This window comes from Akebia trifoliata, chromosome 11, assembly GCF_017979445.1.
Source record: "Akebia trifoliata isolate Shusen 1 chromosome 11, ASM1797944v1, whole genome shotgun sequence".
NCBI classification, from domain to species: Eukaryota; Viridiplantae; Streptophyta; class Magnoliopsida; order Ranunculales; family Lardizabalaceae; genus Akebia; species Akebia trifoliata.
The window spans coordinates 42,608,007-42,621,507 of NC_141385.1; the positions used below are offsets into that span (position 1 = coordinate 42,608,007).

The 13,501-nt window shown below is 32.8% G+C and overlaps 1 protein-coding gene across 1 annotated transcript; it reads left to right on the plus strand.

Moving 5' to 3' along the window:
• Positions 1-4,445: 4,445 nt before the first annotated feature.
• LOC147391818 (transmembrane emp24 domain-containing protein p24beta2-like) lies at positions 4,446-9,415 on the plus strand. Its single transcript, XM_086460035.1, has 5 exons — positions 4,446-4,589; positions 5,310-5,519; positions 7,625-7,811; positions 7,910-8,017; positions 8,995-9,415. The coding sequence occupies exons 2-5, from the start codon at positions 5,310-5,312 to the stop codon at positions 9,126-9,128; spliced, it is 639 nt and encodes a 212-aa protein (XP_086316161.1). The 5' UTR covers positions 4,446-4,589; the 3' UTR covers positions 9,129-9,415.
• The last annotated feature ends 4,086 nt before the right edge of the window (positions 9,416-13,501 follow it).

The following is a 13,501-nucleotide window of genomic DNA, read 5'->3' on the forward strand; positions in this document are numbered from 1 at the left end:
CTAACTAAAAAACTAACAAAAACTTATCAAAGGAATCTTGACCAACAATTGGGATATGTATGCATGATATTTTTCCTTTGCAATTCAGATTATCATTAATTATTGAACACTTGGTTCACGTGATTGATTTAAAACTAATTGATATGCTTACATGTAATATGATTGATGTATTTATATATGAAGAAGCGTTCAGAGGCCCTAAGGAGAGTCAAACATTTTTTAAAATAGGGGTTTGAAGTTTTAGAATGGGCTGATTTTTTGTGAGGATGATCTCTGTGGTGAAGAGATCATCCTCACCAAAAATCAGCTCATTCTGAAACTTCTAACCCTAGTTTACAAATTGAAGAATTGTAGACTGTTCGATTTTTATAAATCACTTTTTAATGTTTAGAAATTTCAGAATAGGCTGATTTTTTTGTGAGGATGATTCCATACATTGAAAAAAAATGTTTGGTTCTCTTTGGGCATCTGAATGCCGCCCATGTATATATAGTAACTAAATAAATAGCAAAAACTTATAAAAATAATCTTGTCTGAAAATCATGAAACAAACACGGAACATTTGACCTTTACAATCTAGACTTCAGAGATGATAATTTAAATTATCCATATTAAGCACGTTGCATGGATGATTGAATTAAAACTAATCGACACTTATGGGTATGATTTAAAAATACATGTAGATAAGTTGAAAGCTGCTTCAAATAAATTTATATAAAAATATATGTCATTCCTAATCCCGTGAAATGCACATGCATTGGCAGGTACGTTTATGTAATTGAGAAGGTTCCAATTTAGTTAAGTTGGTAGAGGGTTAGAGGTGTATAGAATGTTGATCCCACTATCTAAGATCAAATTCCATTAAACCCACTTTCACATCACAATTAATCACCTTACTTATCTAGCAAAAAATAAAATATGTAATCAACGGCTTGTTGCCTCTTATCTTTCAACTTTATTGAATCAAAATTGAAGAGAGCATTAGCTCCTCCCTTATTGTATACCTTCCTTTATGATATTTAATAAATTGAAGGAAAAATTATTTAATGAACCTTGATCGAGGGGTTTCTTTCTAAATAAATACCCCGTAACTTGATAGTATGGTTAATAAACTTTTTCCTTTTTAATGCCCCCTCACATGGAGGATTGCAACTTGGCCTGACTGGGTCAAATCAAGAACCAAATCAAACCGATGGCTTTGGACTGATTTGGTTCTAATTTAGAGTAAGTTACAGTTTAATTCCAAGTTAAGAAAACATACAAGTGATCAATTTGGTTCAGTTCTCAGTTCAAGGCTTGTTTAGAATTGAACCTCTTATGGATTAAATAAATAAATATATTAATTTATTATGATTTATTTTAGATCGTCTAAGAAGATACCCTACAACTTCAATTAAAATTGAAAACTCCCAAAAGAATTAGATTCTCTCCTCCCCTCTCTCTCCCTCATTTTTGTTATTGTTCTTATTGCTTGGGAGTTATGACAAAGATTAATGATTTATTATAGGAAATATTTCTATGTTTATTTTTATTTTTTCAATAAATACATGTTGCTTCCAAACATGTTTATAGGATGAGTCATGATAATATAACACTCCCATCACAGAACTATAGAACAGTTGCCTCAGATACACAAGAAAAAGATTTGTGATTATGTGTATCCCGATGCAAATGATCTACGATTCTATTGGATATTGACAACCCATAGAACCACCAAACCAAATTGATCGAGGTTGGTTCAGTTTCAATTTGGCCCCAAACTGAACCAAGTGTCACTCTACTCATCCCATTTAATTTTCAATCATTGAGATCGATGATTCAAATTGGTGAGATTGACAATTCAAATCATTGAGATCAACCTTTTTTCCAATCATCAAGACCATCCTTTGCTCCAATCATCGAGATGGACTTGTTACAATTGTCAAGGTCAATGATTATAAATCATCAACATGATGATGGAACATGAATCATTGAGATAAAAAATTCAAATAATTGAGATCAATCATTCTAAATGTCTAGATCAATGATCATTAATCAAGCAATCTCAACAACTGAACTTGAATCATTGTCTCAACGATTGGACATGAATCATTGTGATCGGAAATTCAAATCGTAAAGATCAACTATTCAAAGTCCTAGCTAAGACATTCATGTCACGATCATCTCAAGGCCCACCTGAAAAGTATGCGTTAAAATTTAATTAGTTGCAGAATTGTTTAATGGTTAAAAGTCCGCGCTGATCACATGGGACGAGAACACAAAAATATTTTATGAGATTTTCAATTATAAGTATTATTTTAGTAAATCTTTACTATTACAATCAGAGATGGCAGAATCAGTATGGTTCCACACCAAAATTTGGATTCGCACAAACTACCCTTAGTCAAAACTATCCCGAGCATGATTTCAACGCTCGTCCGACACTGAGATATATTGTCCGAGTCATCTTGATATTGCCTAGCAACGAAATGGACAGACAAGTCAATGCATCAGACGAGATTTAAAATCCAAGCTCATTTTTTATTATTATTCAACGAGACGTCTCAAACGTATCGAACAATTCGATCGAGATGACTCGATCTTGTTCATGAGCGAGACGAGACGTCAAAACGAGTTTTAAAACCATGACCATAAGGCTCCATTCTAAAATTAAAAAAAATATGATGTTATTTGGTTATCTTTAATATAACGAAATTACAAAAAAGGCCGCCCCCCCCCCGAGGTAATTGGTTTTCTTAAATCACGAAATGGTCCTTACAATATATTAAAAAATAAAATATGATATAAAATTAAACTAAAGATATTCTATTGCCACATCAACTTTTGCTAATGCCACCCTAATTTATATGTAAATCACCCAAGAGCTGGCACACATCTTGTGGTGGCATTAGTAAAAGTTGGTGTGGCAATAGAAGCTCTCTTAAATTATCTATTTGAATTTTTTAAAATAATTATAAATTTTGTAATCATCCTTAAATCCTAATTTTTTTTTTATGTAATACGTACCAAATTGAGTGGATTTCGAATAAGAAACGAAAATGCTTGACTGCATGTGTTAGACACACTGACCTTGCAGTGCATAGAGAATCGTTGATTTTCTAATTTGTATTTTGAGGAAATAAATATACGGTTATTTGTGCATTGCCAAATCAGTTTAGTGTTGAACTCAACGTCCAATGCGGACAATGTAGCATGACTCTTCATATTTGTAAATATGGACGAGATTTAAAACCATGGGTCACTTGTCTCATTCCAAGATGACTCGGTCTTGTTCATGAATGAGACGTCAAAATGAGTTTTAAAACCATACTCACAATGTGGTGGCCTATTTTAGCAAGAATTTTGTAAATCTAATTGAATTAGATAACTTCTAATCCACTAATCCAATACATTTTTAAAAGTTTGTTATATAAATTTGTTTCAATGGGCACCAACATGGTTTCCACCATCCATAGTGTTTCCTTGTTTTATTAGGTGAGCCAATTAATTAATTAAATTGCCTACTAACCATTATACATGGTTGGCCTTACAAACATTTAAATAATTAGCCCAATATATGGGCCCATAAACTTGGGGATTATTGAGTTCTCTTCAAATATAGGAGTAAAGGAAATAACTCGAAGAACAGTCTAGAAAGTAGAAACTATAAGCGACATGAGATATCCATGTTTCAATTAGACCCCTATAATAAGATATTTGACAATTACTAGTCTCTTCCACGAAGTTTTTGATTAGGTAAAAAAAGTTATATTTTTTTTACCGTGAACCCTAGAAGGATGAAGTGATTTATGCATCGTGTCTTAGCTTTTACACCATCTCACGAAATAAACGAGATGATTGGAATGATATTTTGAAAATCTCAGATGAGATAGTAAAAACCGGTCGAGTCAAATGGGATTTTATATATTTTATTTAAAATCATTAATTCTTTTTTTAGAATTTAAATATTTATTATATAAATAAAATATAATTTTATGATTAAACATCTTCTAACTGACCTTATTATATTAAAAAATTATAATTATTTTAATTTAAATATATGTAAATAAATCAATGTAAACCGAGTCAAATGATTTGTCTTATTTGAGATAAATTGACTCGCCCGGGACAACTCAATGGTTTTGATTTATTTTCCCTCCTTATTATGGTTTTGTGTAGATATGTAACGCCCCTCTTAAATGTAAACTATTGTTAGATTTACATTAATTCCAAGTCTAGATAAAGACCAACTTTTGGTATCACAGGATACTATAATATAGTCTATATAAGATTAATCAGGACCATCTATTCAATCAAATAATCATTCTTACAAAATCCAGGGAAAGTACTTCTAATTTGGCCCACAGATCAGCGGTCCTGATTGATACATATGTGAGTCAATGAAGACAAGTTACTCCGTATGTGAAGTGGACAGCACTCTTTCTATATTTGTTGAACACCGAAGTCTAGTCCCTTTTATATTTAATAAAAGTCAGAGAGAACTCGATATAGATCTCTTAGGTTACGTTGTTTAAAATAACCTATATCGAGGCTTCGAAGTTCCATCGATTCAATCTGAAGATTTCTTCTAAGATTCTTCAAATCGAAAGGTAATTTTGATGATTTTTCGTTTTTCCATATGTTCGGGTTTCTTTTATTATTTGAATTTATTTTACAGAAATCAGATCCATTATTAACATTATTTCAATTAATCTCGGATACGTAGATCGAATTCTGCTTCGTTTATTTGCTCGATTTTTACATTTTTCGCACAGAATTATCCCTAATTCTTGTTTTTAATCTTCTAAAGTAGAATTTTCCATTCGTCGTGCAACTGCTGAAACTCGAAATTTGGAGTAGAAAACCCTAAATTTCACAGTTTTAGTAGGTTAATCTTGAATTATGACGGATATGGAATTTCTTATGATGCCTTAATTTATTGGTGAACTTATAACTGTTGAAAAAAAAAAAAATTCAAGAAAGAAATCCTGAAGTTTCTTAAAAGATTTGTGCTGGCATCCCTATTCAATTTTCGCATAGAATCATCGCTAATTCTTGTTAGATTTTTTTTTTTTTTAAATCTTGTGAAGTATAGAAAACCCCAAATTGCACAATTTTAGATTTTTAATATGCCCTAATTTATTGGTGAAATCCAAAAGTTTCATCAAAGATTTGTGTGGGTATTTATCTGTCCCTGTTTACTTAATTTATGTGGATCTGATGTTTCTTTTATCTTTCCAATGTCTCAGTGCATATAATTTTCTGTTTTAGAGTGTGGGTTGCTTATGATATCAAGAATCAATTAAAAATTTGTTCTTTCAAATGTACAGATGGAAATTCGGTTGTCAATATTTATTATTATTGGAGTATTGGCGCTCTTATCAAGCCTAGAGTCAGCAATTGGGATTAGATTTGTGATCGATAGGGAAGAATGTTTCTCTCATTCCGTTCCATATGAAGGAGATACTGTCCATGTTTCATTTGTTGTAATTAAAGCTGAAACGGCATGGCATTATGGTAATGAAGGTGTGGATCTTGTGGTAAGTCTTACCTATCTCCATGAAACTAAGTGTATAATTTGTTAAGTTTCTTTATTTTTCTTTTTTATCCATATTGTTATGTAGATTTCTTTCTTTACGCTTCTATTAGGTTCCCATCTAGCTGATTTTACAAGGTTTTATATTCTTAAAGAGTAAAAACACCGACCACATTGTTCCTGATATGTATATAAAAAGAAAAATAGAGCAATCTTATTTTTCACAATATCTTTAGCTTTGTTTTGAATCTTTTGCATTACTTTATAAGTTCATATGTTTGATAATATCTCAATACTTTATTGACTTTCTTGGGCATTTTTTTGTTACCCCCAAAACTCACGTAAAGTGCATGGATTGCATCAAGCTAACTAGAGGTGCGGCACCTGCTTAAAGAATGAGGACACTACATTTTTTTAATAAAAAGAATTAGCTGTATTGGAAATTGTGCTGAACCTGTTTTAGACAAATACCTGCACACTTTTTTAAATAGATCTTTTATCTATCGGAATGTTTCTTTACCAACATCAATAAAGCCTTATCCCAAATATTTTGCGTCAGCCAAATGAATCTTGTTCCTCCATTCTACTTTGTCCATTGCCAAGTCTTATGTAATTGAAATTGAATTAACTATCTCCATCCATGTGCTTTGTCAAACATAAGTACAACACTGATTGCATGTGTTTATTTTTTTGTCACAAAGGTAAAGAGTAATACAAATGAAAAAAAAATAAAGAAAATTATAAAAACTGCTATATATAACAAATGGAAAGAGGAAAATGCCTATTTAAGCTTATAATAATATGTACAGTAGCTAACCAATCAAAAGATATCTGTCCTTTCTCTTAACAATCAGACCTACCCGAATTTTAAGCATTTTTCCATTTTCATGTAAATGGTAAAAATTATTTTTTTTTGGTATTGACCCTTAGGATATAGACTTTATACTTGGAGCCTGTTGAAGAAAATGAGAAATGATTCTGTAAATTTCTCACATGAAACACGTGGCAGTTACTCAACTATTAAATGCATTCAAGTGGTTTCTGGCCATGTAAGGGCTTGGAATGGATAGGCAGGCAGAATGGTCTAAAGGATAGCTCTTGGACTCGCAATCTAGTGGAACACAGGAGAAATAATCTGTAACTCTTCTTGTGTTTAATTAGTAATAGTACAAGTTTCCACTATTTCAATTTTTTAGAAATTAAAGGACCAAGAAACTCATTTCCCTATAGTTGTAATTACAAATATGACCATATTTCTTCTAGTCTGGGTAGAGGAGTATGATGGGCTGTTGATGTTATTGGAAGTTATTCCAAGTGGTACTTGTATGTCCTAAAGGGTTTGAACTTTCCTGAAGCTTGAACTTAAATAAGGACTATATTTGGAAAACTCTAGTTAAGGAATCCTTAGGTGAGTTGGAATAGGTCATAAACAAGGACATGTGACTAGCTTATGTTCTGCCATACTTGACATTGAGTTCTCAGTAGTAGATAATAATAACATATTTATTATCTGCTGGACGAGATTTAGCCATTTATTGTCTGGAATATTTTTGGTTTTATGGTATGTCTCTGTGCATTAGTTTTAGGAATTTTGGATATGGGGAATGGGACATTAGAAGTCTTAGGCTTGGGCTTGGAAATGTGTGTGGACTGCAAATCCACAAGTAGATATGATTTAACAGCATTCATCTTCATCAAGGCCTTATGAAAATTCAAACCATTAGGAATAGGCTGAAGAAGGTCTAGGAATAGGATAAAGGATATCCAACTCCTACTTATAGGACAAACTTCATCAAGTAGAAGATTGAAGAATTATGGAAGTTATTATCCATCCTACACCAATGTTCAGAGAGCTTCTCTTTTTTCACAGAAGTTAGTCAGATATGAAATCCATTTTTTTACCTGGTGTGAAAGTGAACGAGTGGGTGGTATCTCATGCCATGTAACCATCATAGTTGAAAAGAAAATAGTTGTTTGCACAGTTTCACAACCTATCTGTTAGTGTCTTGACAAACATGCTATGCATGGGCTCTCTTGAATTACTACTCTTGCTGCCCCATATTTCCCATAAATGCTGCCGTTGATCCTGCAAATTTGTTGAATTACCAGGTAAAAGGCCCTTCTGGTGATCAAATTCATGATTCTCGTGACAAGACAAGTGAGAAGTTTGAGTTTGTGGTTCACAAGAAAGGTCTCCACCAATTTTGCTTCATCAACAAGTCTCCTTATCATGAAACCGTAGACTTTGACGTACATGTTGGCCATTTCTCATACTACGAACAGCATGCAAAAGATGGTAAGAGATCAGTTTTTATGGACTCCATTATTTTGCGCTTGTTTACCCCTAAAAAGTTGAGGGAATAGTCCTTATGGTAAATTTCTGAATGTATGCAGAGCACTTTACCCCCTTGTTGGAACAGATTGCAAAGTTAGAGGAAGCTTTATACAACATCCAATTTGAGCAACATTGGCTAGAGGCTCAAACTGATCGCCAAGCACTGGGTATGCATCAAAACTTCATATTTGTTTCTTTTTCCAATGAGAAGATTATCTATTACTAGTCAAATAACTTTTTTTTGCTCTTAGATCATCATGTTTACAAAAATATTTGACCCATCTAGATTCTCTTTTTATTTTTTCCACAGCACAAATTTCTTCAGAGGGTTTATTTATTTATTATTATTAGGATAGGTGCATTCAAAGAATAGAACCTGATTCATTGTTTCTTCACCTGAACTGCAAATTGGTGTTTTTGTGTGTTCATTGCATGAATTTGTTGGGATTAATAGAATAGAAGGCTTGTTAATTTTATCGCCAACAACAATACCGGATTTTCAAATTATTCCCAAATGTTTTGGAAATACAATGATTTCCATCCCTCGAGGAACTAGATACATCTGTTCATTGGAAGGCTCTGCCACGCTGCGCGAGAGAGAGAGAGAGAGGGGGGGGGGGGTTATGTTTCAGAACTTGTAACTGTCTAGTAGCTATATATTATGATTCTCAGGATCTTGGTGCGATGGTTCAGGAATTTTATTTCTTGGGGTCTATGTTACCCTTGTGTAGCTAGTTGTTGAGGTTTTAGTTGAAGCCTTTTGAAAGAAATAGCATAAGGGTACCAATCACTATGTTATAAGCATCACATACAATGTTAATTTGATGATTTAAATTCCAAACCCTGCTATGATTAGTCACTCCAGCCATGGCCATAGGCCCTTATGGACATTATGGATGCATTAATTTTACGGATGTATTGGACACAATCCTTTTGTATTGACCCCTGCTTGGAATGCCACAAATCACTGTAATGCAAACATTTATATGTGAGAGGCATTTTACGGGTGATTGGTTGCCCCTCTATATTAGATACATCTGACCATGACTTGGTGAGGAACTAGCTTTAAGAATATATTCTCTGCAATGCAATTTATATGAAGTAAACTTCCTGTGAAATTAAGTTCCTCCAATTGTGCTTTCAGTGAATGAAGGAATGAGCCGGCGAGCAATACACAAGGCCATGTTTGAATCAGCAGCACTTATTGGGGCTAGCGTTCTCCAAGTCTACCTCTTGCGCCGTCTGTTTGAAAGGAAGCTTGGCACATCCAGAGTTTAGATTCAGATAGCCACCTGGTATCACTATTGGGTGTAGAACCATGTTTTCCTTTCCTTTCATATTTAAATAGAAGTGTAACACTTTCCACTTGTTAGTTTCATAACAGGAAAAATGTACATTATCTATTTAAAAAGAATTTGTCAAATGTTGTTCTTTCCAATGATTAATTTAGTAGAGAATAGTTTTTGGAAATGCATTTTTAATGTTTCAATTATTATGTATTTTATTAAGAAAACTGATCTTTGGCCTCAGATTTGCATATTTACAAGTAATTGTCTTGTTGCTTTCTTTGTTCTTAAGAGTTGCAAACCTGATCTTACCCTCACGTTCTACTACAAATATAACCTAGAATCGAAAGAAAAAGTCTCCATACAAATGAGGAAAACCAAGAAATAATAACCATTAAATTCATTAAAATGATGATAAAACAAAAATCCATTGCAAATGTTAAAAATATGATCAAATGTGGAGGAAAGCCCAAAAAGAATAAAGCATTATTTCAGGGGTTGAAATAATAAACCCAAAAATAATCGGAATCTGAGATTTTGCCATTGAATTAGCTCTCCGTAATACAATCGAATGTGGAAACAAAATCAGAAATAATAAAGCATTAAATCAATAAAAATAGTAATAAAACAAAAACCTATTTTAAATATTTTATTTAGAAAAGAATCCCTTCTATGATGTCTGTACTTTCTATTTAGATAAATAAAAAAACCCTTTTGAGTCGATTTCTTGCCTGGGTTTATAAAGCTCAGCAGTTACAGCTTGAGAAAACACCATTGATTGACCTGAATGGATCCTAATTTCACAATTGAAGGAGACTTCAATTTCCTATCCGGACTTCTGTTCTGCTTTGTTCTCTTTAAAAAAAAATTTGGTTGTGAAAAGACTAAAAAACCAAATTAAAACATTGTTTCCTACCCTCCCTTGGAGGGCTATTTTGTCTACAAAAAATTATGGGATGATGCTAGTGTCCTTAAGGTCTTGGGACATTAGCATGCCCCTTGTTTAATTGAATCATCCACAAAATTGACTCATTCAATATTGTCAATATGTCAATTGAGTTTATGAAAAGTCGGTCAATTCAAGTGGGATTTGCATTCTAATACATACTTAGGTGCTGATTGATTCAGTTTCTTGAATCTGTTGTCAGAATCTACTGTTAGAAGTTGAAACATTGAAAAACTTGTTTAATAGAGTTTTGTAAAAGTGTTGTGCTGTTGATTAGAATCTGGTAATTACTGTTTGATACAACTTCAAGAATTTACTGTATTAGGGTAAAATGATCAGAATACCCTTAAGGTTAATAGTGCATCCAGAATGCATTAAAAATTATCAAAATACCCTTATAAATATATAATTACACTAAATATATATATATATAATAAAATTATATATACAATTAAAAAAATAATTGTTTTAATTTTAAAATATTTATAATTCTAAAAAAAAATCATAGAAAAATTTATAATTCTATAGAAATTTCGACAGCATCTTCTCTTAAAAATGGACATATGAAAATTTTCTAATAAAAAAAATACCTGTATAATACGCAATCCAACATAATGCACCCAGAATGCATAAAAAATTACTAGAATACCCTTATAAATATATAATAATATTTATATACATATATGGGGCAGTTCATGGGACATGTAAAAACATATATAAAAATAATGGTTTTTCAAAATATGGGTTAGAGGTTTATGATTAAGCTGATTTTTTGCGAGGATGGCCACTATGATGAGAAGATCATCCTCACAAAAAATCAGCTCAATCTGAAACTTCTAAATCCATCAAAAGTGATTTACAAATTATTAGCAAAAAATCAATGGTCCACATTCTAAATCACTTTAAATGGGGTTAGAAGTTTTAGATTGGATTGATTTTTTTTTTCGGATGACCTTCCCATCATAGATCCTCACAAAAAATCAGCTCAATTTAAAACTTCTAACCCATATTTTGAAAATTTATTATTGTTACATTGTTTTTACATATGTTTTTTCATATATTTTGAGTGAGAGGGGTTCAGTGTATATTTTCCTCCACTCTCAGGTATGTCAAATCCTAGTTAAGCCTCGTGGCCCTCTTATATTCCTAATTCTCCCCTCTTTTAATGGATCGGTCTTTTGGAGTGGTATATTACTTAACATACTCCAAGCCTACTGTTCAGCTACCTATAAGTACCCCTTATTCTCAATGTTTACAAGTTCAATATGTTTCTTTTATTTTATTTTAATAGTAGGATTTTCATTTCGAAAGTAACCTCATTAGGTCTAGATTCTAGAATGTTTTACCATCTAAGCTTCAACAGCTCTACCATAACTATGAGTCTTTGAAGGTTGTTGCTCAATCATCTGTAAAAATACCATAAGTGTCATGCCTCTACATCTTCAAATCTATTCCTTTTTTCTTCCAATTTTATATGAGCAGCTCTTATTTCTCAATTCATAGCCTTCAAAAATTCCAAATCCTTAAACCCAATTCACATCACCAGGCATATGCATCCATCACCATTTTAACCTTTAAATTCTCAACATATAACAATTCACGAAACCTCTAAATCATTGTGTTGTCCTACATCAAATTTTGTATAAAATCTTTCAAATCGTGATTTTCCAACACCAACCTCCCTGTTTATGTATCTATGTATTTGGGACCCTAAAATCTTTTAGAGGGTTTTTTCCAAATAGCAGTTTGTTACACAAACCAATTCATCCATTAAAGTGTATTAATAAGACATGCAAAACCAGAATTCAACAAAAACCCAAAGAAAAAAAAAAGTTGAAAAAATAAAAATAAAAAACCCAGAGCCCAGATCAAAACAGTAATAAACTAAAAGATCAACAATCCATCCCAAGTTACTCAAAACTACACAAATAAAAAATATAAATTCAGCATTTATTCAAGAACAAATCAAAAGTACAATACAATAAATATATATTTTAAAAAAATTACTTGAACTAACTCTACTAACATGCTGAGATTGTGCAGCTGATCCCTCCTTGGCAAAATCATTCTTTAAAACTTGATTTTTCTCACTACTTGACGATCCAAAACAAGGGAAACACCTGCCCATTTCAAATCAAACAAACCCAGAAAGAAAAAAAAAATTAAATAAAACCCAAAAGTTGCTTGAAAACCACCACTATTCTTCATCTTCTACCCACCAGTCAAACAGATTTTTTTAAATAATTTTTTGGGATTGATCACCAAAGAACCTAACGATGGAGACTTACGTAGATCATTTTTTCGATTGCAAACGGAGTCGTCAATGACGTCGTCGCAAACATGGTCGTCAATGGCGTTGATCGCAAACGGTGTCGTCAATGGCGTCAATCGTGGTCACCGTCGTTGAACGAAAATAGTGTCGTCGATGGGTTTAACTTGAACGAAAACAGTGTCGCCGTCGATGGGTTTAGGTTGAACGGGGAGAGAGAGAGAGAGAGAGAACGCGTTGTGTGGGCTTTGTCGGCAGAGAAGAAAAGAAAATGAGATCAAGGGCATTTGCATCTTTTCATATGAGATGTTTTTGGGTAATTCGCATCTCTACAAACGCAATTTAAAAAAAGCTCTAAAATACAGCTTTTCACATTTGCGTTTAGAAACGCAATTCGACGACGCAAAATCATAACACGGAGGTAGGGTCATGTTTGATTCAGCTTCAAAACTCGGCTTTCCACCGCAAACATTGGAAAATCCGCGTTTTGAAGCGGAATCAATCGGGCCCTTAATACCCTGGGTTTGATGTCTAGTTAGAAAAACTTATTTGATGTTCACTAGAAGCTTGGTTCTACAAGAAAGAGAAGATACAAGACTGAGTTTTGACGGTAAGAGATTGGATTTTTGCTTACAAATTGGCTATAGCTTTCCCTTTATAATCTCCTTTCCGGGTTTTATGATCAATGTTAACTTTGATTAGCTTCAATTGCCATTGGTTGGCACAGTAAACATTTGGGAGGAATACTTAGCTCAAATAACAAATCAACCTCTCGGTTCCATCCTCATCTTGTGCTAACAAAACACCATTGTATTTTCAGACGATGATAAACATGGCAATAGGCACTCCCCTTTTAATAACTTCATCAAATAAAAAATCTTATCTGAGATAAATGTGGGATTAATCTTTAATGTAAGAGATGCAGCCGAGAAATCTCTTCATCTGCTTGACATTTGTTGGTATTGGCATTTCTTTAATGGCCCAAAAGTTGGTAGGATCAACTTTGATGCATTTATATCTTACCATGAATCTCAAGTATTTTCAAGAAGCACCAAAAGCACACTTCAAAGGGTTCATTTTTAATGATTTTTCTCTACATATTTCAAGTATTTTCTATGAAGTTGCCAAATAAACCTCTCTTCCGAAGTAA

What these genes read in the sequence shown, in the direction of transcription:
- LOC147391818 (XM_086460035.1), top strand. Translation starts at nt 5,310, where the DNA reads ATGGAAATTCGGTTGTCAATATTTATTATTATTGGAGTATTGGCGCTC. An exon ending in ATGAAGGTGTGGATCTTGTG is followed by an intron (nt 5,520 to 7,624) that starts GTAAGTCTTACC and finishes TTGAATTACCAG; the next exon opens with GTAAAAGGCCCTTCTGGTGA. An exon ending in AACTGATCGCCAAGCACTGG is followed by an intron (nt 8,018 to 8,994) that starts GTATGCATCAAA and finishes TTGTGCTTTCAG; the next exon opens with TGAATGAAGGAATGAGCCGG.